At 40.4% G+C, this 23,848-nt stretch overlaps 1 protein-coding gene across 1 annotated transcript; it reads right to left on the bottom strand.

Annotated features, from left to right (window-relative positions):
- Positions 1 to 87: 87 nt before the first annotated feature.
- LOC123725615 (zinc finger protein 2 homolog) lies at positions 88 to 23,665 on the bottom strand. The gene is made up of 5 exons (XM_045692070.1): positions 23,432 to 23,665; positions 18,458 to 18,643; positions 18,126 to 18,353; positions 17,825 to 18,062; positions 88 to 1,949 (listed from the first exon to the last, which is right to left on the bottom strand). The coding sequence occupies exons 1-5, from the start codon at positions 23,663 to 23,665 to the stop codon at positions 742 to 744; spliced, it is 2,094 nt and encodes a 697-aa protein (XP_045548026.1). The 3' UTR covers positions 88 to 741.
- Between the last annotated feature and the right edge of the window lie 183 nt (positions 23,666 to 23,848).

Raw genomic sequence — 23,848 nt, 5'->3', positions numbered from 1 at the left:
GTGCAGTCAAAATAAATTGTGATCCATAGTAACGCATTGGCTAAACGCAAAACACAAATCTTTTTGACTGCCCACATCTGAGACAATCAGCAACCAAGTTGTCCTTACCACGGACATGTCTGATTTCAAGAGGAAACTCCTGCAATATCCGTAGTAACTTTCCACCTCACTACAGAGCTTCTCTCTCTTTTCCGGGTTCACTAGATAGGCATGTTGTTGGATCGGGGCCCAGTCCCCAATGTCATGCTCTAGTACATTTGGGTTGGCACATCTGAGAATGAACCCTGATATTCTAAAAGCAGGGCAACAATGTCAATATAATAGTACCCAAAAATTGTCAGTTGGTTGCATTAATAATTATTACATGAATTGTAAATCTGAAATATCAAAACCAAATGTACATTAATATGTATTGGCAATAATAAAACAGGCTGGATGTCTTTAGTCAGGCTGAATGTTTGAAATATGAGTCATGCTTATTCAGTAGTGGAATGAAGACAATTAGCACTTGAATGTTGTCAAGGAATACTGGAGTGATGTAAGATTGTTAATAAAATGTATTATTATTGATTACAGACCAATTTATTATATAACTCTATGTGTACAGATTGCAAGTATGTTGAAATTATGTTGTTTTCAAGTCACTGAAACAACTACCCACATTGTGAAATTATTAAAATACTCCTTCTACAATGTTAAAACATTGTGACATTATTTCATTGATATCATGAAAAAACTCCTTCATGCATGTACTTTCTGATGTTTGATCAGAGATCTTTTATCAGAGTATCTCTTGTCACATTGAAAACAGCTATGAGAGTTCTCTCCTGTATGTGTTCTCTGGTGTGATTCCAGGCTGTAAAGCCAAGTAAAACTCTTCCCACATTGAGCACAGCTAAAAGATTTCTCTCCTGTGTGTGTTCTCTGGTGTACCTTCAAATTTTGAGATGAAACAAAACTCTTCCCACATTGATCACAGCCATAAGGTTTCTCTCCTGTGTGTGTTCGCTGGTGTCTATTCAGGCTACTTGACTGAGTAAAACTCTTCCCACATTCATTACAGCTATAGGATTTCTCTCCTGTGTGTATTCTCTGATGTACAGTCAGATCGCTAGATGTAACAAAACTCTTCCCACATTGATTACAGCTAAAAGGTTTCTGTCCTGTGTGTGTTCTCTGGTGTACAGTCAGTTGGCTAGCTGTAACAAAACTCTTCCCACAATGATCACAGCTATATGGTTTCTCTCCAGTGTGTATTCTCTGGTGTGATTTCAGGCAGCTTGAGAGAGTAAAACCCTTCCCACATTGATCACAGCCATAAGGTTTCTCTCCAGTGTGTATTTTCTGGTGTGATTTCAGGTTGCTTGGCCGAGAAAAACTCTTCCCACATTGATCACAGCCATAAGGTTTCTCTCCAGCGTGTATTCTCTGGTGTGATTTCAGGTTTTGTAGCAGAGTAAAACTCCTCCCACACTGATCACAGCCAAAAGGTTTCTCTCCTGTGTGAATTCTTTGATGTATTTTAAGGTCTGACGAAGAGCCGAATCTCTTCCCACAGTCAGAGCAGCTGTGAGATTTCTCTCCAGTATGAATTCTCAGGTGTACTTTTAGTGAATTTGATCTTGAGAAACATTTCCCACAGTCAGAGCAGCAGTAAGATTTCTCTCCTGTGTGAATTCTCAGGTGTATTTTAAGTTCTGATGAAGATTTGCAACGTTTCCCACAGTCAGAGCAGCAATGAGATTTATCACCTGTGTGAATTCTCTGGTGCACTTTTAGTGAATCTGATCTTGAGTAACTCTTCCCACAGTCAGAGCAGTGGTGAGATTTCTTTCCAGTGGGTCTCTGCTGGTGTTTCTTGAGGTGTTCTGATGTGGAGAGACTCTTCTCTGCCTCGTCAGCATCATGATGTTGTTGAGGCTCCCCAGAGGATCCACATTTCTCTCCTGTGTGAAGACAAAGTCAGACAGACAGTTAAAGGCCCACAACAGCAGAAATCCAATATTTATTTGAGGTAAAAGGTGATGCCCAGAGCATACCCATGAAGTTGTACAACAATTGACGTCTGTTAAATTATATGACAATTGTCTTGTTTTCTCGTTTTCACAGTAGTAACATCAATGATTGTAGGCTAGAAATAAGTTATTCATGTTGCTGAAACGTTAAGCACTGTGCCAGACGACTTTTGGTCTCCAATATAGGCTCCAACCTGTGTTTGCTAAAATTGCAGCACGAGGGCAAAGCACACACAATTGGTTGCAGAAAGTCCTTCCTGCTAATGAGGAAACCGCCAGTTATGGATCTAATATACAGTGGGGGAAAAAAGTATTTGATCCCCTGCTGATTTTGTACGTTTGCCCACTGACAAAGAAAGGATCAGTCTATTATTTTAATGGTAGGTTTATTTGAACAGTGAGAGACAGAATAACAACAAAAAAATCCAGAAAAATGCATGCCAAAAATTTTATAAATTGATTTGCATTTTAATGAGGGAAATAAGTATTTGACCCCCTCTCAATCAGAAAGATTTCTGGCTCCCTGGTGTCTTTTATACACTCTTAAAGGGAGTGCTCCTAATCTCAGCTTGTTACCTGTATAAAAGACACCTGTCCACAGAAGCAATCAATCAGATTCCAAACTCTCCACCATAGCCAAGGCCAAAGAGCTCTCCAAGGATGTTAGGGACAAGATTGTAGACCTACACAAGGCTGGAATGGGCTACAAGACCATCGCCATGCAGCTTGGTGAGAAGGTGACAATATTTGGTGCGATTATTCGCAAATGGAAGAAACACAAAAGAACTGTTAATATCCCTCGGCCTGGGGCTCCAAGCAAGATCTCACCTCGTGGAGTTGCAATGATCATGAGAACGGTGAGGAATCAGACCAGAACTACACGGGAGGATCTTGTCAATAATCTCAAGGCAGCTGGGACCATAGTCACCAAGAAAACAATTGGTAACACACTACGCCGTGAAGGACTGAAATCCTGCAGCGCCCGCAAGGTCCCCCTGCTCAAGAATACATATACATGCCCGTCTGAAGTTTGCCAATGAACATCTGAATGACTCAGAGGACAACTGGTGAAAGTGTTGTGGTCAGATGAGACCAAAATGGAGCTCTTTGACATCAACTCAACTCGCCGTGTTTGGAGGAGGAGGAATGCTGCCTATGACTCCAAGAACACCATCTCCACCGTCAAACATGGAGGTGGAAACATTATGCTTTGGGGGTGTTTTTCTGCTAAGGGGACAGGACAACTTCACCGCATCAAAGGGACGATGGACGGGGCCATGTACCGTCAAATCTTGGGTGAGAACCTCCTTCCCTCAGCCAGGGCATTGAAAATGGGTCGTGGATGGGTATTCCAGCATGACAATGACCCAAAACACACGGCCAAGGCAACAAAGGAGTGGCTCAAGAAGAAGCACATTAAGGTCCTGGAGTGGCCTAGCCAGTCTCCAGACCTTAATCCCATCGAAAATCTGTGGAGGGAGCTGAAGGTTCGAGTTGCCAAACATCAGCCTCGAAACCTTAATGACTTGGAGAAGATCTGCAAAGAGGAGTGGGACAAAATCCCTCCTGAGATGTGTGCAAACCTGGTGGCCAACTACAAGAAACGTCTGACCTCTGTGATTGCCAACAAGGGTTTTGCCACCAAGTACTAAGTCATGTTTTGCAGAGGGGTCAAATATTTATTTCCCTCATTGAAATTCAAATCATTTTATAACATTTTTGAAATGCGTTTTTTGTTGTTGTTGTTATTCTGTCTCTCACTGTTCAAATAAACCTACTATTAAAATTATAGACTAATAATTTCTTTGTAAGTGGGCAAACGTACAAAATCAGCAAGGGATCAAATACTTTTTACCCCCACTGTATCTGCCTGGAACAAAAATGGTGAGCTAAGTTTTTCATTTTTCACAATGTATTCTGAATATTACAGTGCACTATCAGCACAAGATCAGGAGTGCTACTCAAGGAAACTCACATTAAGCTCTGTGTCTATTCACTAATTCACCACCGTGGGGGAAAACTCAGTGGAGTTCTCATAAGCTGACAGCAAATACAGCCTCCATTTCCAGGTTAGAGTGCATTTCACACTACTTTGTATTATAACTGTAAGGCTCGTTTGAATGTCCTGAATAATATAATGTATGTGTTATTGTCAAATGTACTACTTTATATTTTAAAACGACTTCAACAAGTAAAATGCTCTTTGGCTAGTTTTCCATCAGCCTGACAATGAGGGTTTGTACACTAACTGTTAAACAAATTGGCCCATAACTTCACCTAACAACAACAGATCTACTGTAGGACGCATAACTTCACCTAACAACAACATAGACCTAGGACTATAAATCATTTAATATTTCAGGTGAAACATGGAAACATAACTAGATAATTTTGTGAATAATCCCACTCGGCTACTCTATAATGTGTTGTCATTCTAAATGTCCCGAATAAAGGAAAATAGCTCTGAGCTAAGTATCTCTGTGTCCAAACAGACTAACGAGACCCTACTGTAAATAAAGCAGACAATAACACATTTTAATCATCAATTTGTTAGGGATGTTGGATCCAACGTGGAGCACGGCATAACTGTCTTTACCAGAGTAATGAATGAAGAAGGACTTTGGTTGTTGTATGTTGTGATATTTGTCATTTGACTGTCATTCAGAAAATGATTTCCTGGATCAGCTCATGATAGTTGAACATGTGACTAACTAAACCGCTACAGTATTAAGAATGATGTGTAATTATTGAACAACCACGTTAATGACAGTATCCATTTGGGTGTTGTGAATCAACTTAAGGTGACTCTCAGTTACAACCATTGGATTTAGCAAGCTCTGAAATTATTTTGGATTTCTGTGCCCATGAAAACTGTTTTCCCAGCATGACATAAGGAGACACTAAATGTTACATAGTTAGAGTGCATTTCAGAGATCTGAATACAAAAAACTGTCCCACAGCAAGACCCAGTATTTAAGTTGAAGTTCATCATATGACAAGCTTAACGTTATGACTATAACTACTGTTCCCTGAACGAGGGAAACTAGGTACAACATACTATTAAATCCACATGTTATGACTATAACTACTGTTCCCTGAAGGAGGGAAATGAGCTACAACATACTATTAAATCCACATGCTATGACTATAACTAATGTTCCCTGAAGGAGGGAAACTAGGTACAACATACTTTTAAATCCGTGCCTCGATGGAAGCCCCGCCTTCCACAGGTGATGAGCATGAGGCTCGGATTTATTCCTTCAATGTAATACTGCTCTTCACCGACCCAGGAAGGGGTGGGGCCAAACAGGTGTTGTACCTCGTTTCCCTCCTCCAGGGAACAGTAATTATAGTCATAAAGTTACACTCCCTTTCAGTCGGTCAACTTCGGTACAACATACTATGGGGAAATAGAATCATTCCCCATGCCGACCCAATGCACTGAATGAAACGGCCCATGGCAGACCACCCAGACCTGACCCCGCAAGATGCGTCAGTTTTGTCAATTTATTCATTGTCTTTTGTATGAAACACTCCTGTCAACGCGCTGAGTAAGGTCGGGCACCCGATTACGCATATAGAAGTAGGACTAGTCTACCTGTCCTGCGTGCAAATGTAGGCCTATAAATGTGCCTTTTTGGGGCTGTCTGATAGTACTTCTGATTGTCTTAACACACCACCACTAATGAGCTGAGGAGCTTCTCAACGCAAATTTCTCTTCACCTCAAACAACAAGTAAACAAAGTCTTATTAAAATCAGTTGCAAATGAGAATAGTTCTTTAAAGTATTTGTAATATATGTCCAGCTCTCACTCTTTCGATAACCACTCGGCATGAAAGGTAAAAATGTAATGCTCTGATCCAGTGGAAATGTCATAAAATACCTGATTACTTCTAATCCCTTGAACAAATAGCCGACAGCTGTGTCTGTCCCAAACTCACTGGAGCAGGAAACTGAGGGCCCAGAATATTTTATACAATGTTGCAAGCATGCTATCGCAAGCTTCGGCCCGACCCAGTTGATCGTTGATAGAATGTTAAGTTTGTTGTAGACAGGCCATGTGCAGCCAATGTGACATATAGGATATTTATTTTTATTGGGATATTTTCTACCTGCAGGCTGCAATGTTTTTATATCTAGCTTTATGCAGGCTATTTTTACACAGTTGGCAATGGCAATAAAAGTTACTTTTAGATTTGCATAATTTAATGTAAATTTAGATAGAATGTAGATTAATCACAGACAATGATTTTGAGATACTAGGTGTTGGGTTACGGTTGCTACAATAGCTTTCTCTATGAATTTGAGAGTGGTTACATTTCTCCAGCCCCCATCCCTCAACTATTTACCAAGTCTCTGGGCAGCCATTTTGTTGCTGTTTAAATCCTAGGTTGTCCCTTTAAAAAAGCCACACAACAATCAATCAACCAAGCTGGAGTTGGAAACAATAACAAAGCTGTAATTCCACCACTGTTTTGGTAATAAGATGATGGATGGGGCTGGAGAAATGTAACTGGTCTCAAACGCATAGACAGACCTATGATGGAAGGACTGACCATCAATGATATCAACATTATAGTTAACCATGTTGAGGCTATACAGTGTTGATTTACATTGTTTCTAGACATTGGAGTAAAACAAGCTTATTTGGGGTTCTGATGGGGTACAACAGTTGAACTAAGCTCATGAAGCATGTGTTATATTCCTCAAGAATCAATGGCTATAAATACATAATTTAAAAGTCAAAATATTGATGTAGCAATTTAAGATTTCCCCTTTAACACCACACATCAGTTCAACAACTGCAGAGTTTGTGGCTCTGTTTTCAAGACAGTACTTACTAGTGTTAATCAGGGCCCGTTTTTCGTTAGAACCATTGGATGCCTTAAGATGCGTTTGGGAAACCGGGCCTAGAAATCCATTTTCCTCCTCTTCTTCCTCCTCCTTTTTCACTCCAAAAACTGCATCCTCTTTCTCATCCTCCTCTTCTTTTACTGTAACATCCTCCTCCTCTTTCACTCTGAACGCGTCTTCCTCTTCTTTCACTGAAACGTATTTCTCTTCTTCTTTAACAGCCTCACCCTCTACTTGTTTTTGTATTGTAACAGCCTCCTCTTCCTCCTCCTCTTTCACGAGAGCTTCTTTCTCCGTCCAGCAGACCTCTTCTTCTTTATCAGGAGGAGAGTAGCTTAGTGAACTCATGGTCGGAGACGTTAGCTAGCTAGCATTAGCGACTACCCTAGTTTTAAGCTAACTTAGCAAACCAGCTAGCTGACAAACAACGTACATATATAATTGAATGGGCCAACAAGTGCATACAACAGAAGTGTGTTTAATACACCGAGACTAATATACACCAAAACAGTGTAAAGAGCGTGAATGTTGTAGCTATGTTTGCTAGAAAGCTACCGAGGTGTCTGACTAGCTGTTGTTGTTGGAGCGTCCCGTCCACTAGATTATACGTCACACTGGCAGCATCGCCTGAACCTAAAAGATGCACATCGCCATCTGCTGTCTGGAGTGGGCAACCCAGGTGAGGAAAAAGTTAAATTTTCATTTATTTCATAAAAGTTGAATATTATATTAAGTCGTTCAAAGAGAAGCATGTGTTGATTGATTCGTGTTTAATGAGTGAGAAATTAAAACAAACTTTACACCCACTACATATGTTCATTGAACCACACTTCTGACATGGATCATTTTGACCCCAGAGGCATATCTTTTATCATAGCCAAAATGTGGTTAATTAAATTCTTCCAATTTTTCATGACTTTGTCAATCAACTTGTTCTTAATAAATCTAAATCATGGTTTAGTGTTTCTGTATCAATATGGACATTTAACAAATTCAAATCCTTTGGAGTCATTTTGACTCCAGCCAAAAGCATCTTCGATAAATAGGACATTCATTTCAAATCAAAATCACATTTTATTGGTCACATACACGTGTTTAGCAGATGTTATTGCGGGTATAGCGAAATGCTTGTGTTTCTAGCTCCAACAGTGCAGTAATATCTAACAAGTAATATCTAACAATTTCACAACATATACCCAATACACACACATCTAAGTATTTGAATCTAGGTTTCTCTGTAAACATGATCCATCCCACCAGAGGGTGGAGGGGCATCTGTATCAGTGGTTTTGACCAGATAGACACCTGCAGACACACAGTATAGTGCCTCCCATGTACTCGCCTAAGATTGGACTTTTCTATACCACATGACTGTGTACAAAACTGCAGTGGTAGAAAATTCTGCCAGAGGTAGAAAACTCTGCCAGTGGTATACAGTGCATTCGTTAAGTATTCAGACCCCTTCACTTTTTCCACATTTTGTTACGTTACAGTCTTATTCTAAAATGTAATACTTTTCCCCCCTCATTAATCTACACACAATACCCCATGATGACAAACCAAAAATATTTATATTTTTTATTTTTGCAAATGTATTTACTTAAGTATTCAGACCCTTTGCAATGAGAGTCGAAATTGAGCTCAGATGCATCCTGATTCCATTGATCATCCTTGAGACGTTTCTACAACTTGGAGTCCACCTGTGGTAAATTCAATTGATTGGACATGATTTGGAAAGGTACACACCTGTCTATATAAGGTCCCACAGTTTACAGTGCATGTCAGAGCAAAAACCAAGCCATGAGGTCAAAGGAATTATCCATAGTGCTCTGAGACAGGATAGTGTCGAGGCACAGATCTGGGGAAAGGTACCAAAAAATGTCTGCAGCATTGAAGGTCTCTGTCACGTTTGTTGGAGAAATGAACGGACCAAGGCGCAGCGTGCGTAGAGTTCCACATATTTATTTCAGTGAAACTTAAAACAACAAAGAATAAATGAACGTGCAGTACGTAGCACACAATAGGCACTAAACAAAACAAAACAATATCCTACAAAAGCAGGTGGGAAAAGGACCACATTAAGTATGATCCCCAATTAGAGGCAACGATCATCAGCTGCCTCCAATTGGGAACCATACTCACACCAACATAGACATTTTAGACTAGAACACCCCCTAGTCACGCTCTGACCTATTTCACCATAGAGAACCCCAAGGGCTCTCTATGGTCAGGGCGTGACAGTCCCCAAGAACACCATGGCCTCCATCATTATTAAATGGAAGAAGTTTGGAACCACCAAGACTCTTCCAAGAGCTGGCTGCCTGGCCAAACTGAGAAATTGCAGGAGAAGGGCCTTTGTCAAGGAGGTGAACAAGAACCCGATGTTCACTCTGACACAGCTCCAGAGTTCCTCTGTGGAAATGGGAGAACCTTCCAGAAGGACAACCATCTCTCTATGGATCCCCATTAGTTCCTGCCAAGGCAGCAGCTACTCTTCCTGGGGTTTATTGTGGATCCCCATTATTTCCTGTCAAGGCAGCAGCTACTCTTCCTGGGGTTTATTATGGATCCCCATTAGTTCCTGCCGAATAAGGTCAGGGAGCGTGCCAGCCTGCCTGAACCACCCCTTTCAAGCAAAAGGTATAATTGATGGGTTATGAACTAACAGGTATAAATGATGGGTTATGAATGAACAGGTATAAATGATGGGTTAAGAACTAACAGGTATAAATGATGGGTTATGAATTAACAGGCATAAATGATGGGTTATGAATTAACAGGTATAAATGATGGGTTATGAATTAACAGGTATAAATGATGGGTTATGAATTAACAGGTATAAATGATGGGTTATGAATTAACAGGTATAAATGATGGGTTATGAATTAACAGGTATAATTGATGGGTTATGAATTAACAGGTATAAATGATGGGTTATGAATTAACAGGTATAAATGTTGGGTTATGAACTAACAGATATAAATTATGGGTTATGAATTAACAGGTATAAATTATGGGTTATGAATTAACAGGTATAAATTATGGGTTATGAATTAACACATCCCCTGCGAGCCCAGGCATTTCAATACATTCAGGATTTCTTACGGTCCATGTGCAATGTATATGGTTATCTCTCTCTCTCTCTCTTCTTTAGCAAGCAGCCATGTTGTTGTCATTCCACTAGGGACCTGTTTTCAGCATTTTAAGTCTCCAGTCAATAACCGGTGCACTGGAGTTATCCCTCAACACATGTACTGCGCTGGAATTATTCCTCTACACCCTTTACACATGTACTGCACTGGAATTATTCCTCTACACCCTTTACACATGTACTGCACAGGAATTATCCCTCTACACCCTTTACACATGTACTGCACTGGAATTACCCCTCTACACCCTTTATACATGCACTGTACTGGAATTATCCCCTTACACATGTACTGCACTGGAATTATCCCTCTACACCCTTTATACATGTACTGTACTGGAATTATCCCCTTACACATGTACTGCACTGGAATTATCCCCCTACCCCCTTTACACATGTACTGCACTGGAATTATCCCTCTACACCCTTTATACATGCACTGCACTGGAATTATCCCTCTACATCCTTTATACATGCACTGTACTGGAATTATCCCCTTACACATGTACTGTACTGGAATTATCCCCCTACCCCCTTTACACATGTACTGCACTGGAATTATCCCTCTACACCCTTTATACATGCACTGTACTGGAATTATCCCCTTACACATGTACTGCACTGGAATTATCCCTCTACACCCTTTACACATGTACTGCTCTTCCTCCCGGGGAAGGACTGCTCTTCCTCCCGGGGAAGGACTGCCCGTTCCATGATCTCGCCATCACGGTTGACAACTCCCTTGTGTCCTCCTCCCAGAGTGCTAAGAGCCTCGGCGTGACCCTGGACAACACCCTGTCGTTCTCCACTAACATCAAGGCGGTGACCCGATCCTGTAGGTTCATGCTCTACAACATTCGCAGAGTACGACCCTGCCTCACACAGGAAGCGGCGCAGGTCCTAATCCAGGCACTTGTCATCTCCCGTCTGGATTACTGCAACTCGTTGTTGGCTGGGCTCCCTGCCTGTGCCATTAAACCCCTCCAACTCATCCAGAACGCCGCAGCCCGTCTGGTGTTCAACCTTCCCAAGTTCTCTCACGTCACCCCGCTCCTCCTCTCTCTCCACTGGCTTCCAGTCGAAGCTCGCATCCGCTACAAGACCATGGTGCTTGCCTACGGAGCTGTGAGGGGAACGGCACCTCCGTACCTTCAGGCTCTGATCAGGCCCTACACTCAAACAAGGGCACTGCGTTCATCCACCTCTGGCCTGCTCGCCTCCCTACCTCTGAGGAAGCACAGTTCCCGCTCAGCCCAGTCAAAACTGTTCGCTGCTCTGGCACCCCAATGGTGGAACAAGCTCCCTCACGACGCCAGGACAGCGGAGTCAATCACCACCGTCCGGAGACACCTGAAACCCCACCTCTTTAAGGAATACCTAGGATAGGATAAAGTAATCCTTCTAACCCCCCCCCCTTAAAAGATTTAGATGCACTATTGTAAAGTGGTTGTTCCACTGGATATTATAAGGTGAATGCACCAATTTGTAAGTCGCTCTGGATAAGAGCGTCTGCTAAATGACTTAAATGTAAATGTACTGTACTGGAATTATCCCTCTACACATGTGCTGCACTGGAATTATCACATTGGCTGGCAGACACTTGCTGTTTTGTGTAATTGGTTACATTTCAGTCACGTGTGCATAAGGGAGAGGTGGTGTCTGATGTCTGCAGGTCAATGCAACTGAGAAATATGATCCTTGTAATTATTCAATGTGAATATCAGCAGTGGGAATGATTGTGAAATATTTTGTTCATTTCATCAGAGCAACATGATAATTAATGATTTCTGAACAACCATTTTTTATTTAATGTCAATTAAGAGTATCTTATCAACTTTATTTCACTTGGTGATGTTTCATTACAGAGAACATAACATGACAATACATGACATCTAAAGTGGCAAGAAAAAGTATGTGAACCCTTTGGAATGACCTGGATTTCTGCATAAATTGGTCATCACATTTCATCTGAGCTTCATCTAAGTCACCACAATAGACAAACATAGTGTGCTTAAAATAATAACACACAAATTGTATTTATCTTGTCTATATTGAATACATTTTAACATTCACAGTGTAGGTTGGAAAAAGTATGTGAACCCCCAGGCTAATGACTTCTCAAAAAGCTAATTGAGTACAATCAATGAGACAAGATTAGAGCTGCCTTGCCCTATAAAAAACTAAATTCTCACAAAATTTGAGTTTGCTATTCACAAGAAGCAAAGTTCAGCACTGTTGCTACTCTCCCTAGGAGTGGCCATCCTGCAAAGATGACAGCAAGAGCACAGCGCAAAAGCTCAATGAGGTTAAGAAGAATCCTAGAGTGTCAGCTAAAGACTTACAGAAATCTCTGGAACATGCTAACATCTTTGTTGACGAGTCTACAATATGTAAAACACTAAACAAGAATGGTGTTCATGGGAGGACATCACGGAAGAAGCCACTGCTGTCCAAAAAAAACATTGCTGCACATCTGAAGTTTGCAAAAGTGCACCTGGATGTTCCACAGCGCTACTGGCAAAATATACTGTGGACAGATTAAACTACAGTTGACTTGTTTGGAAGGAACACAGAAAAAAAGGCACAGCACACCAACATCAAAACCTCATCCCAACTGTAAGGTATGGTGGAGGGAGCATCGTGGTTTGGGGCTGCTTTGCTGCCTCAGGGCCTGGACAGCTTGCTATCATCTACGGAAAAATGAATTCCCAAGTTTATCAAGACATTTTACAGGAAAATGTTAGGCTATCTGTCCGCCAATTGAAGCTCAACAGAATTTAGGCGATGCAACAGGACAACGACCCAAAACACAGAAGTAAATCAACAACAGAATGGCTTCTACAGAAGAAAAAAACGCCTTCTGGAGTGGCGACCTCAACCCAATTTGAGATGCTGTGGCATGACCTAAAGAGAGCAGTTCACACCAGACACCCCAAGAATATTGGTGAACTGAAACAGTTTTGTAAATAGGAATGGTCCAAAATTCCTCCTGACCATTGTGCAGGTTTGATCCGCAACTCAAGAAAACGTGTGGTTGTGGTTATTGCTGCCAAAATGGGTCAACCAGTTATTAAATCCAAGGCTTCACATACTTTTCTTGCCACTGTAAGTAGCTGGATATGCTTAAGGACTAACAGTCTAACAGTTTGAAAGACACAACTCCTTCTGGTTAAACAGTGAGAGACTAGTTGATTATGGACTAACAGTCTAACAGTTTGAAGGACACAACTCCTGTTATTCTGGTTAAACAGTGAGAGACCAGTTGAGATTCATATTGGGGCTAAATGGCTAATGTAATGATGCATTAAGCCATGTATATACTAATATATAGATGTATATACTAATATATATATATATATATATATACAGCTGAAGTCAGAAGTTTACATACACCTTAGCCAAATACATTTAAACTCAGTTGTTCACAATTCCTAACATTTAATCCTAGTAAACATTCCCTGTTTTAGGTCAGTTAGGATCACCACTTTATTTGAAGAATGTGAAATGTCAGAATAATAGTAGAGAATGATTTATTTCAGCTTTTATTTCTATCATCAAATTTCCAGTGGGTCAGAAGTTTACATACACTCAATTAGTATTTGGTAGCATTACCTTTAAATTGTTTTACTTTGGTCAAACGTTTTGGGTAGCTTTCCACAAGCTTCCTACAGTAAGTTGGGGGAATTTTGGCCCAGTCCTCCTGACAGAGCTGGTGTAACTGAGTCAGGTTTGTAGGCCTCCTTGCTCGCACACGCTTTTTCAGTTCTGCCCACAAACTTTCTATAGGATTGATGTCAGGGCTTTGTGATGGCCACTCCAATACCTTGACTTTGTTGTCCTTAAGCCATTTTGCCACAACTTTGGAAGTATGCTTGGGGTCATTGTCCATTTGGAAGACCTATTTGCGACCAAGCTTTAACTTCCTGACTGATGTCTTGAGATAGTGCTTCAATATATCCACATAATTTTCCATCCTCATGATGCCATCTATTTTGTGAAGTGCACCAGTCCCTCCTGCAGCAAAGCACCCCCACAACATGATGCTGCCACCCCCGTGTTAAACGGTTGGGATGGTGTTCTTCGGCTTGCAAGTCTGCCCCTTTCTCCTCCAAACATAACAATGGTAATTATGGCCAAACAGTTCTATATTTGTTTCATCAAACCAGAGGACATTTCTCCAAAAAGTACGATCTTTGTCCCCATGTGCAGTTGCAAACCATAGTCTGGCTTTTTTATGGCGGTTTTGGAGCAGTGGCTTCTTCCTTGCTGAGCGGCCTTCCAGGTTATGTCGATATAGGACTCGTTTTACTGTGGACATAGATACTTTTGTACCTGTTTCCTCCAGCATCTTCACAAGGTCTTTTACTGTTGTTCTGTGATTGATTTGCACTTTTCGCACCAAAGTACATTTATCTCTAGGAGACAGAACGCGTCTCCTTCCTGAGCGGTATGACGACTGCGTGGTCCCATGGTGTTTATACTTGCGTACTATTGTTTGTACAGATGAACGTGGTACCTTCAGGCATTTGCAAATTGCTCCCAAGGATGAACCAGAATTGTGGAGGTCTACAATTATTTTTCTGAGGTCTTGGCTGATTTCTTTTGATTTTCCCATGATGTCAAGCAAACAGGCACTGAGTTTGAAGGTAGGCCTTGAAATACATCCATAGGTACATCTCCAATTGACTCAAATGATGTCAATTAGCCTATCAGAAGCTTCTAAAGCCATGACATAATTTTCTGGAATTTTCCAAGCTGTTTAAAAGCACAGTAAACTTAGTGTATGTAAACTTCTGACCCACTGGAATTGTGATACAGTGAATTATAAGTGAAATAATCTGTCTGTAAACAATTTTTTGAAAAATTACTTGTGTCATGCACAAAGTAGATGTCCTAACCGACGTGCCAAAACTATAGTTTGTTAACAAGAAATTTGTGGAGTGGTTGAAAAACAAGTTTTAATGACTCCAACCTAAGTGTATGTAAACTTACGACTTCAACTGTATATACATTACCAGTCAAAAGTTTGGACACACCTACTCATTCAAGGGTTTTTCCTTATCTTTACTATTTTCTACATTTTACAATAATCATGAAGACATCAAAACTATGAAGTAACACATATGGTTATCCTGAAGTAACCAAAAAAGTGTAAAAAAAAGTCCAAATATATTTTAGATTCTTCAAAGTAGCCACCCTTTGCCTTGATGACAGCTTTGCACACTCTTGGCATTCTCTCAACCAGCTGCTTTTCCAACAGTCTTGAAAGAGTTCCCACATATGCTGAGCACTTGTTGGCTGCATTTCATTCACTCTGCGGTCCGATTCATCCCAAACCATCTCATAGGCATAGTTGTGTTGTCTTCACAGTTAACTCTAATGAACTTATCTTCTGCAGCAGAGGTAACTCTGGGTCTTCCTTTCCTCCTCTGGGTCTTCCTTTCCTTGAAAGTTTCCGCATTGACTGACCTTCATGTGTTAAAGTAATGATGGACTGTCATTTATTTTAGCTTATTTGAGCTGTTCTTGATATAATATGGACTTGTTCTTTCAGCAAATAGGGCTATCTTCTGTATACCACCCCTACCTTGTCACAACACAACTGATTGTCTCAAATGCATTAAGAAAGAAATTCCGCAAATTAACATTTAACAAGGCACACCTGTAAATTGAAATGCATTCCAGGTGACTACATCATGATAGATAGATGATAGGAGATAGAATGATGGTCAAAAGATAAAAGTAAAAGTCAAAATAAAAGTCAAAATAAAACATAATAAAAAGTACATTTGAATGACACTAAGTGGTAGTGTTTTTACAACTAATGCCGGTTTGCCTGAGGCTGATGCCGTGCAGGTGTATGTACACATGCATATACACACACTCTCATTCAAATAAACACATACAAGAACACACACATACATGTAATAGTGCCAGACATGCACACAAACATATAAAGTGGGCATTGCTGTTATGATTTGAGTTGTCCTTGATGTCCTTTGTTTTAAATGTATTATTTTGTTTTCTTTTTTTGCATTGTTGTTTGCTGTTTTCTTCTGTCTTTTCCTTTTTTCTCTTTAGTTCATTCTCTTGGTTGTTGGTGCATTGGGGGGTTCTTGGGGTTGGGGAATGGAATTAATTGTATGTTTTATTTTTCATTTTTCTTCCTGAGGGGGGACTGTGGGAGGGGTCTCGAATGGTTGAAGGACAGCTATTGGGGATTTTGGAGGGTTCGGGTTCACGTTTTTTGGCCTGGTGGTAGATTGGTCAACGTGCTCTTGAGCAGGGCATTGACCCTGGATGCTTCTGTGTGTCACTCTGAATGGGAATCTATTGGATGACTGGTGTGAGGTAGTTGTTGAGCGGCTTCACTGCAAGGATATTGTATGTTTAGAATATTCAATAAATAAAAAAATAAATAAATAATAAAACAACTTTTGCAAGCTTGAGCTAGATATCGAGCTAGTGTGACCTTCCTGGTCCCACAAGTCAGTGAGTCAACACGGGAAGGTGCAATGGATGGATAGTTCATTTATTTCCAAAGCTGCAATGATGGGACACACACAGTATGGATGAATGATCAGTAGTGACGGGATATAAATAGCACTCACACAGCAATTCTCGATAAATCTGCCTTATAATATAGTAACAAAAAACTATCGAAATGTCTATCAAAGTTATTGTGATCGTATAGCGGATTTAACAATTCCTAATTGACTATAATAAAAATAAATACATTGTTTCCATGTGTAATCTCATACTCACAACATCAGAATAAACTAACATCCATTTTAGTATTCAAAATATATCAAATTAACCTGAAGAATTACTCAATGTCCCCCTCTGGTGGTGAAGAAGTATAATACACCTACACTAACAAAACCGGGCTAATAACTGGCGGGTGTTCATGAGTTTATAAAACATATACTTTTTACATTTGTCATAAATTACCTGCAATGACAGGACACACAGTATGGATGAATGATCAGTAGTCGACAGGGTAAAAATAGCACTCCTAAAGAAGATGCAGTGTGGTGCCAATTTGTAAGTCGCTCTGGATAAGAGCGTCTGCTAAATGACGTAAATGTAATGTAAATGTGTCAGGAAAACAACCTCTTACTCAACGTCAACAAAACAAAGGAGATGATCATGGACTTCAGGAAACAGCAGAGGGAACACTCCCCTATCCACATCGAAGGGACAGCAGTGGAGAAGGTGGAAAGTTTTAAGTTCCTGGGAGTCCACATCACAGACAAACTGAAATGATCCACCCACACCGATATCGTGGTGAAGAAGTTGCAACAGCGCCTCTTCAACCTCAGGAGGCTGAAGAAATTTGGCCTGTCACCCAAAACCCTGACAAACTTTTACAGATGCACAATCAAGAGCATCTGTATCACAGCCTGTGTACGGCAACTGCACCGCCCTCAACTGTAAGGCTCTCCTGACCCAATCACTGGACACTTTAATAAATGGATAAAACTTCACACACATTCACTGAACTTGAACATAAGCTACAACAATGTAAGTATAATACAAAAATCGAAAAAGCACTCCTTGGCAAAGAAATGTAGATTACAATGTTCACTCACTGGTGTCCATAAAGCAAACAGCACAACAATAAACACATCTATACACTGAGTGAATGAAATTGAACATTGGCTACATAACTGCAAGTATAATACAAAAGCCCCCAAAAAATGCCTCTGTACAAAAGCCTGTTAAGGAAGAGTCATAGCATAGCTACTTCAGAGTAACCAGGAAGTAATTACCACTAGTAAACCAGTAGGCGGCGCAGTAACTCACTGCTCTCTGACATCTTGTCAATGATATCATCTTTGCCAAGTCCCATAATAATCTCCTTCTCTGTTGCCATCAAAAGGAATGCTTCAAGGTTCTCTTGAGTGAGGGAGGTTCTTAGGTGGTTCTTCACAAATTTCATGGTGGAGACGGTCCTCTCACAAGCCACCTGAGTGATGGATAGGGTGAGGAGGAACTTGTAGCCCAAATTAATGATGTGATACGCATCCGTGAGCAGATTGTACTGAGACAGGAGAAGATAGCAGCATATCGGGCTGTTTTTACATGTGGAACAACCTCTGCTCACCAACTCCACCCTTTCATCAGGATCCTCAAAGCCTTCCCCTGATACATCACTGGTGGCGGCGGCAGCCCTGCTGTTGTACTCCTCCAATGCTGACTGTTTCAGTCTTTCCCACTGTTGTGCAAGGCTGATCAGTTCAGCCTGCAATGCCTCAACAGTGGCGTGTTCATCAAATTCCAGTAAGCATTTTTGCGGAGCTCCTTCATGGCTGTCTTTGGAAGGCTCTTTTCTCTGATCTCAGGAAAAGGCTTGGGATTCATGCAGGAGACATCTGCACACAGCACTGCATTTGCTGCATAACGGCGGTGAATACTTTCAACAACAGTGTCCAGTACCACATTGTGGATCTTGATTTTGTAATCCATGTCTGCATTAGCAATGGGTTCGTCTTCTGCCAACTCACCTGGTTTTCTCTTCTTTTTTGTTGTTGTTCTCTTCTCTGGGAGAGCAGTCTGAGCTTCGGCATCATAGTCCTGCTGCTCCTCCAGAATGCCATTGGCCCACTCAACAAAGTTGAGATACTATGATAAATGTTCTCTGATTACACATCAGAAAATACATGCATGAAGGAGTTGTTTCATGATATCAATGAAATAATGTCACAATGTAGAATATTTGTAGTAGGAGTATTTTAATGATGTCACAATGTAGAACCTAAACGTTTGCCCCCTGTTCTATTGAGTTCAGCATGATATGGATATTAGCCTCAGGGGAAAATCCAGGCTCTGAATTGAAAGAGTATTATTTATGTGATTTAACAAAAAGTGACTAACAAAAAAAGAGCTGTGTTACACTTACCACGTTGGTGACCCACTTGAATCAAAATGTAGCTAGCTGTTTTCTACAAACGGTCCTCTAACCAGTGATGTACACATTATTCCCAGATTCCATGTGGTTTTTGAGCTGTTAGTTTTAACAGGGCGTGCAACCTCATCTCGAGCAATTGATTTCAACATGATATCGATGAGTGATGACAAATAAGTGTTGCGTTCCTTTGTTTAGCGACCCCTACATTTAAATACATCACTCCAAAATGTAGCTGACTGTCTTCTGCAGGTTGTCCTCTAACCAGTGAGGTAACAGATATCTCCGATTTACATGTGTTTGCTTTAGTTGTTAGTTTCAACAGCACGTACAACCTGATTTCCCCCCCTAATAGATAGTGATTTATTGCTACTTGTCAAAACAACAGCGTTTCTGGTGCTTGTGCAGTTTATAAGGTGCTTGTTTAAAAAAAATACAAGTAATATGATTATTGTGGCAGATGTTTGTGTATATAGCACATTTTATGTTGAGGTTTTCAATTTATCCCAAACTGTTTCTGCATATTGGTTATTGATTTGGAAACGTTAAAACTGTGTTTTGACATTGGGCTATCCTACCTAGCAAAATGTAATTGAAAAGATGTTGGAAGTAGACTATGCAACCAAGTATTTCATATTTACATTTCATGTAACATTTACTACAGATAATTATTTATGCAACCAACTGACAATTTTTTGGTACAATTATATTGACATTGTTGCCCTGCATTTAGAATATCAGGGTTCATTCTCAGATGTGCCAACCCAAATGTACTAGAGCATGACATTAGGGACTGGGCCCAGATCCAACAACATGCCTATCTCGTGAACCCTGAAAAGAGAGAGAAGCTCTGCAGTCAGGTGGAAAGTTACTACGGATATTGCAGGAGTTTCCTCTTGAAATCGGACATGTCCGTGGTAAGGACAACTTGGTTGCTGATTTTGTCAAGGGTGGGCAGTCAAAAAGATTAGTGTTTTGCGTTTAGCCAGTGTGTTGCCATGGATCACAATTTATTTTGACTGCACGTTTTTCTGTATTGGGGATAAGTTTTGTTTGGGCTCGTTCCAATGGGACGAGAGTTCTAGAAGCTAGTGAGTTTTCGGAAGACGAGAGTTCTAGAAGCTAATGAGTTTTAGGATTCTGTAGAAAGAAAAAGGAGAAAAGATACGATTGTATATTATTATTATTTAGAAATGTTTTTAATTGTTGACAGCCAGTAAACACCATGTTTATATTGTAGAAGGTGAAGCATTGTAGTTGATTATAATGTGAAATGGAAGTTGTTTTCTGTTGGCGGTGAGCAAACTTGTCCAACAAAAATATAGGATATATTTGTTGTCTTAAAGGGGAAGGTGTTACAGGCTTTGGTTTTTCCATTTATGTTTTGAGGTTGGACTTTAGCAGGTATAGCTCGTTAGCACGTAGGGCGCACTGATTGGTGTCACCTCGTTAGTCAGTATGTGTTACACCTGTTCTGGCTTGTCCATCTCGTTAGGGTTGAATATTGCATCCAGTTGTTAATATTTTAATCAATGGATTTTCCTTAGGATGCTCATTAGTCTTTCAGTTGTTAATCTTCTGTGTTTGTTGTGTAGAAAATATTTCTGTTTATTTTCATTGTTCTTTTCCTGTGAAGACATTGCGTTACATCCATGTCTGAAATGTGCTGTATAAATAAAGCTCGATTTGAACATATTGCAAAACAAATGAACCTCATGACTGACAATACAGATTTTTATTTATTTAACTAGGCAAGTCAGTTAAGAACAAATTGTTATTTACAATGATTGCCTACCAGGGAGCAGTGGGTTAACTGCCTTGTTCAGGTGCAGAACAACATATTTTTACCTTGTCAGCTCTAACCACTAGGCTACCTGCTGCCCTCTTGCAAACCAATGAGCACATATCTTGGTCCATCTTAGTATTAAAAACAGTATGAATTCAGTATATCTTCCACTATGTCAAAATAGTGCATGGTATGTAAGTTTAGTATCACTTTTCAACCAATCCAGTGCATTTGTTGAAACTGAAAAGTTTTGAAATCAACAATACGTCAAGGATTCAACTACAGAAAACTGAAAAAACAAATGGATCAAACAGATCAATCCCACTACACATTGGGTTTGATTCAGACCGTGCAGGACTTAGATTAAGCCAGGACTAGTTAAACTAGGACATTTAAGTAGCTTTGAACGTATCTTAAATTTGGCTTAGTTAGTCAGAGACTGGAGTCCTGGAGTCAGGTAAGTAAGCCTAAATGAGAACACCTGGGTTAATCCTGATTAGGTTCAGTATGAACACCTGGGTTTATCCTGATTAGGTTCAGTATGAACACTTGGGTTAATCCTGATTAGGTTCAGTATGAACACATGCTGTTGGTCTAGTGGTGCTCATTAAAACCCGGAATAGAAAACACCAATACTTGTGTGAATCTTGAGATGAAACAACAGCAGAGGCCAAAATAATTTGTTCAAATTTTTTTTTGCGTGTATGAAAAAACGCTCCAAAACAAATGTTAAACCATCCAGTATTGAAGGTTAAAACCACACCGCTGCTACTGAGCAGTAGAACAAGCGGGTTGAGCTGCAATTTGCAGTGAATTCAATGGAAATGTAACCACAAGAAGAGTACAACAACTAGAGGTGAGATATCTGCATTATTATCAGGATTACAAGAAGAAACAACAACTAGAGGTGAGATATCTGCATTATTATCAGGATTACAAGAAGAGACAACAACTTCAGGTGAGATATCTGCATTATTATCAGGATTACAAGAAGAGACAACAACTACAGGTGAGATATCTGCATTATTATCAGGATTACAAGAAGAGACAACAACTAGAGGTGAGATATCTGCATTATTATCAGGATTACAAGAAGAGACAACAACTTCAGGTGAGATATCTGCATTATTATCAGGATTACAAGAAGAAACAACAACTTCAGGTGAAATATCTGCATTATTTTCAGTATTTCACATTTCTCATATTCATATTTTTGTGACATCACTTCTATTATTAAATGATATCTGCCTTTTATAGACTCTGTGGAAGAACCTTAAAATGGCTTTAAAAAGAGAAAAAGCAGAGATCAGAAGAGAGCGATTTACTACTGGTGGTGGACCACCAAAACAAGATGAATTGAGTGACTTCCTGTCTGGAATAATAGAGCAGCAGCAACCTCTGGATGGTATACCAGACGATGACCAACCTCTGGATGGTATACCAGACGATGACCATTTGGACAGTTCAGATGAAGAACTCAGCACAACTGGTACATATACCAAAGACAGTAAATTGGTTACTTCCTTTGGTAAATATATTCCACTGTCTGTGTCAATCTTTATTCTTCTTCATTCTAAAGACCATATGAGTTTATTTGTGCTTCTAACCGTGTTCTTTTTCCAGAGGAAAGGAATGTGAACAGGTTGGAAGAGCTAGTACACAGTGAGTGTGTAATGTGAACAGGTTGTACATTTACATTTTACATTTTAGTCATTTAGCAGACGCTCTTATCCAGAGTGACTTACAGTAGTGAATGCATACATTTCTTCTCCGTACTGGTCCCCCGTGGGAAGCGAACCCACAACCCTGGCGTTGCAAACACCATGCTCTACCAACTGCGCCACACGGGACTAAGAGCCAGTACACAGTGAGTGTGTAATGTGAACAGGTTGGAAGAGCCAGTACACAGTGAGTGCGTAATGTGAACAGGTTGGAAGAGCCAGTACACAGTGAGTGTGTAATGTGAACAGGTTGGAAGAGCCAGTACACAGTGAGTGCGTAATGTGAACAGGTTGGAAGAGCCAGTACACAGTGAGTGCGTAATGTGAACAGGTTGGAAGAGCCAGTACACAGTGAGTGCGTAATGTGAACAGGTTGGAAGAGCCAGTACCCAGTGAGTGCGTAATGTGAACAGGTTGGAAGAGCCAGTACACAGTGAGTGTGTAATGTGAACAGGTTGGAAGAGCAGTACACAGTGAGTGTGAACCCTCCACATCTGCTATAACATCCCTGAGAGAAGATGCTGCCACCACCTTTAAGCAGAGAACAAAGAAGATGACCATGCATGAAACGTTAACCAGAGAATTTCATGAGAATAAAATGAAATATCTGAAGGAAGAACATGAAATAAGAATTGTACAGGTTGAATTGGATATGAAGTTGGAAGCGAGAGGTATGATCCAAAAAAGAGACAGTAATGAGACAATTGTGATTACCAGCCATGGTGAACAATATGATATGTAAAAAAATACATGTTTTTGTCATTTGGATATTCATGAGAGAGAGTATTTTAATTTCCACAAACTACATTTTAAACCAGCCTTGGTTTAGTAACTCATTTAATTTTGCTGCACACTATTTGAATTTTGTACAGAACAAACATTATCAAAGCAAAAATAAGACATAATGAACACATTCCATATTTAAATGAATCTCATCTAGTTGAAATGCTGCAATGTGAAGCAACTGCGTGTGCAAGTCATCGTTGGTCATTGCCTGCCTCAGTCATGGACACATCTGCCTCAGTCATGGACGCCTCTGCCATGGATACATCTGCCTCAGCCACGGACACATCTGCCTCAGCCACGGACACATCTGCCTCAGCCACGGACACACCTGCCTCAGCCACAGACACATCTGCCTCAGCCTCGGACACATCTGCCTCAGCCATGAGCACATCTGCCTCAGCCACGGACACAACTACCTCAGTCATGGACACATCTGCCTCAGCCATGGGTACATCTGTTTCTCACCCTAATATCCTCTGACCATATTACTATGTAGTAACTGTTAGTAGACCATATTACTATGTAGTAACTACTAGTAGACCATATTACTATGTAGTAACTATTAGTAGACCATATTACTATGTAGTAACTACTAGTAGACCATATTACTATGTAGTAACTATTAGTAG

Source organism: Salmo salar, chromosome ssa12 (genome assembly GCF_905237065.1).
Source record: "Salmo salar chromosome ssa12, Ssal_v3.1, whole genome shotgun sequence".
Taxonomy (NCBI): domain Eukaryota; kingdom Metazoa; phylum Chordata; class Actinopteri; order Salmoniformes; family Salmonidae; genus Salmo; species Salmo salar.
The sequence above is the reverse complement of the archived record's forward strand: the minus strand, read 5'-3'. Positions and strand labels throughout refer to the sequence as shown.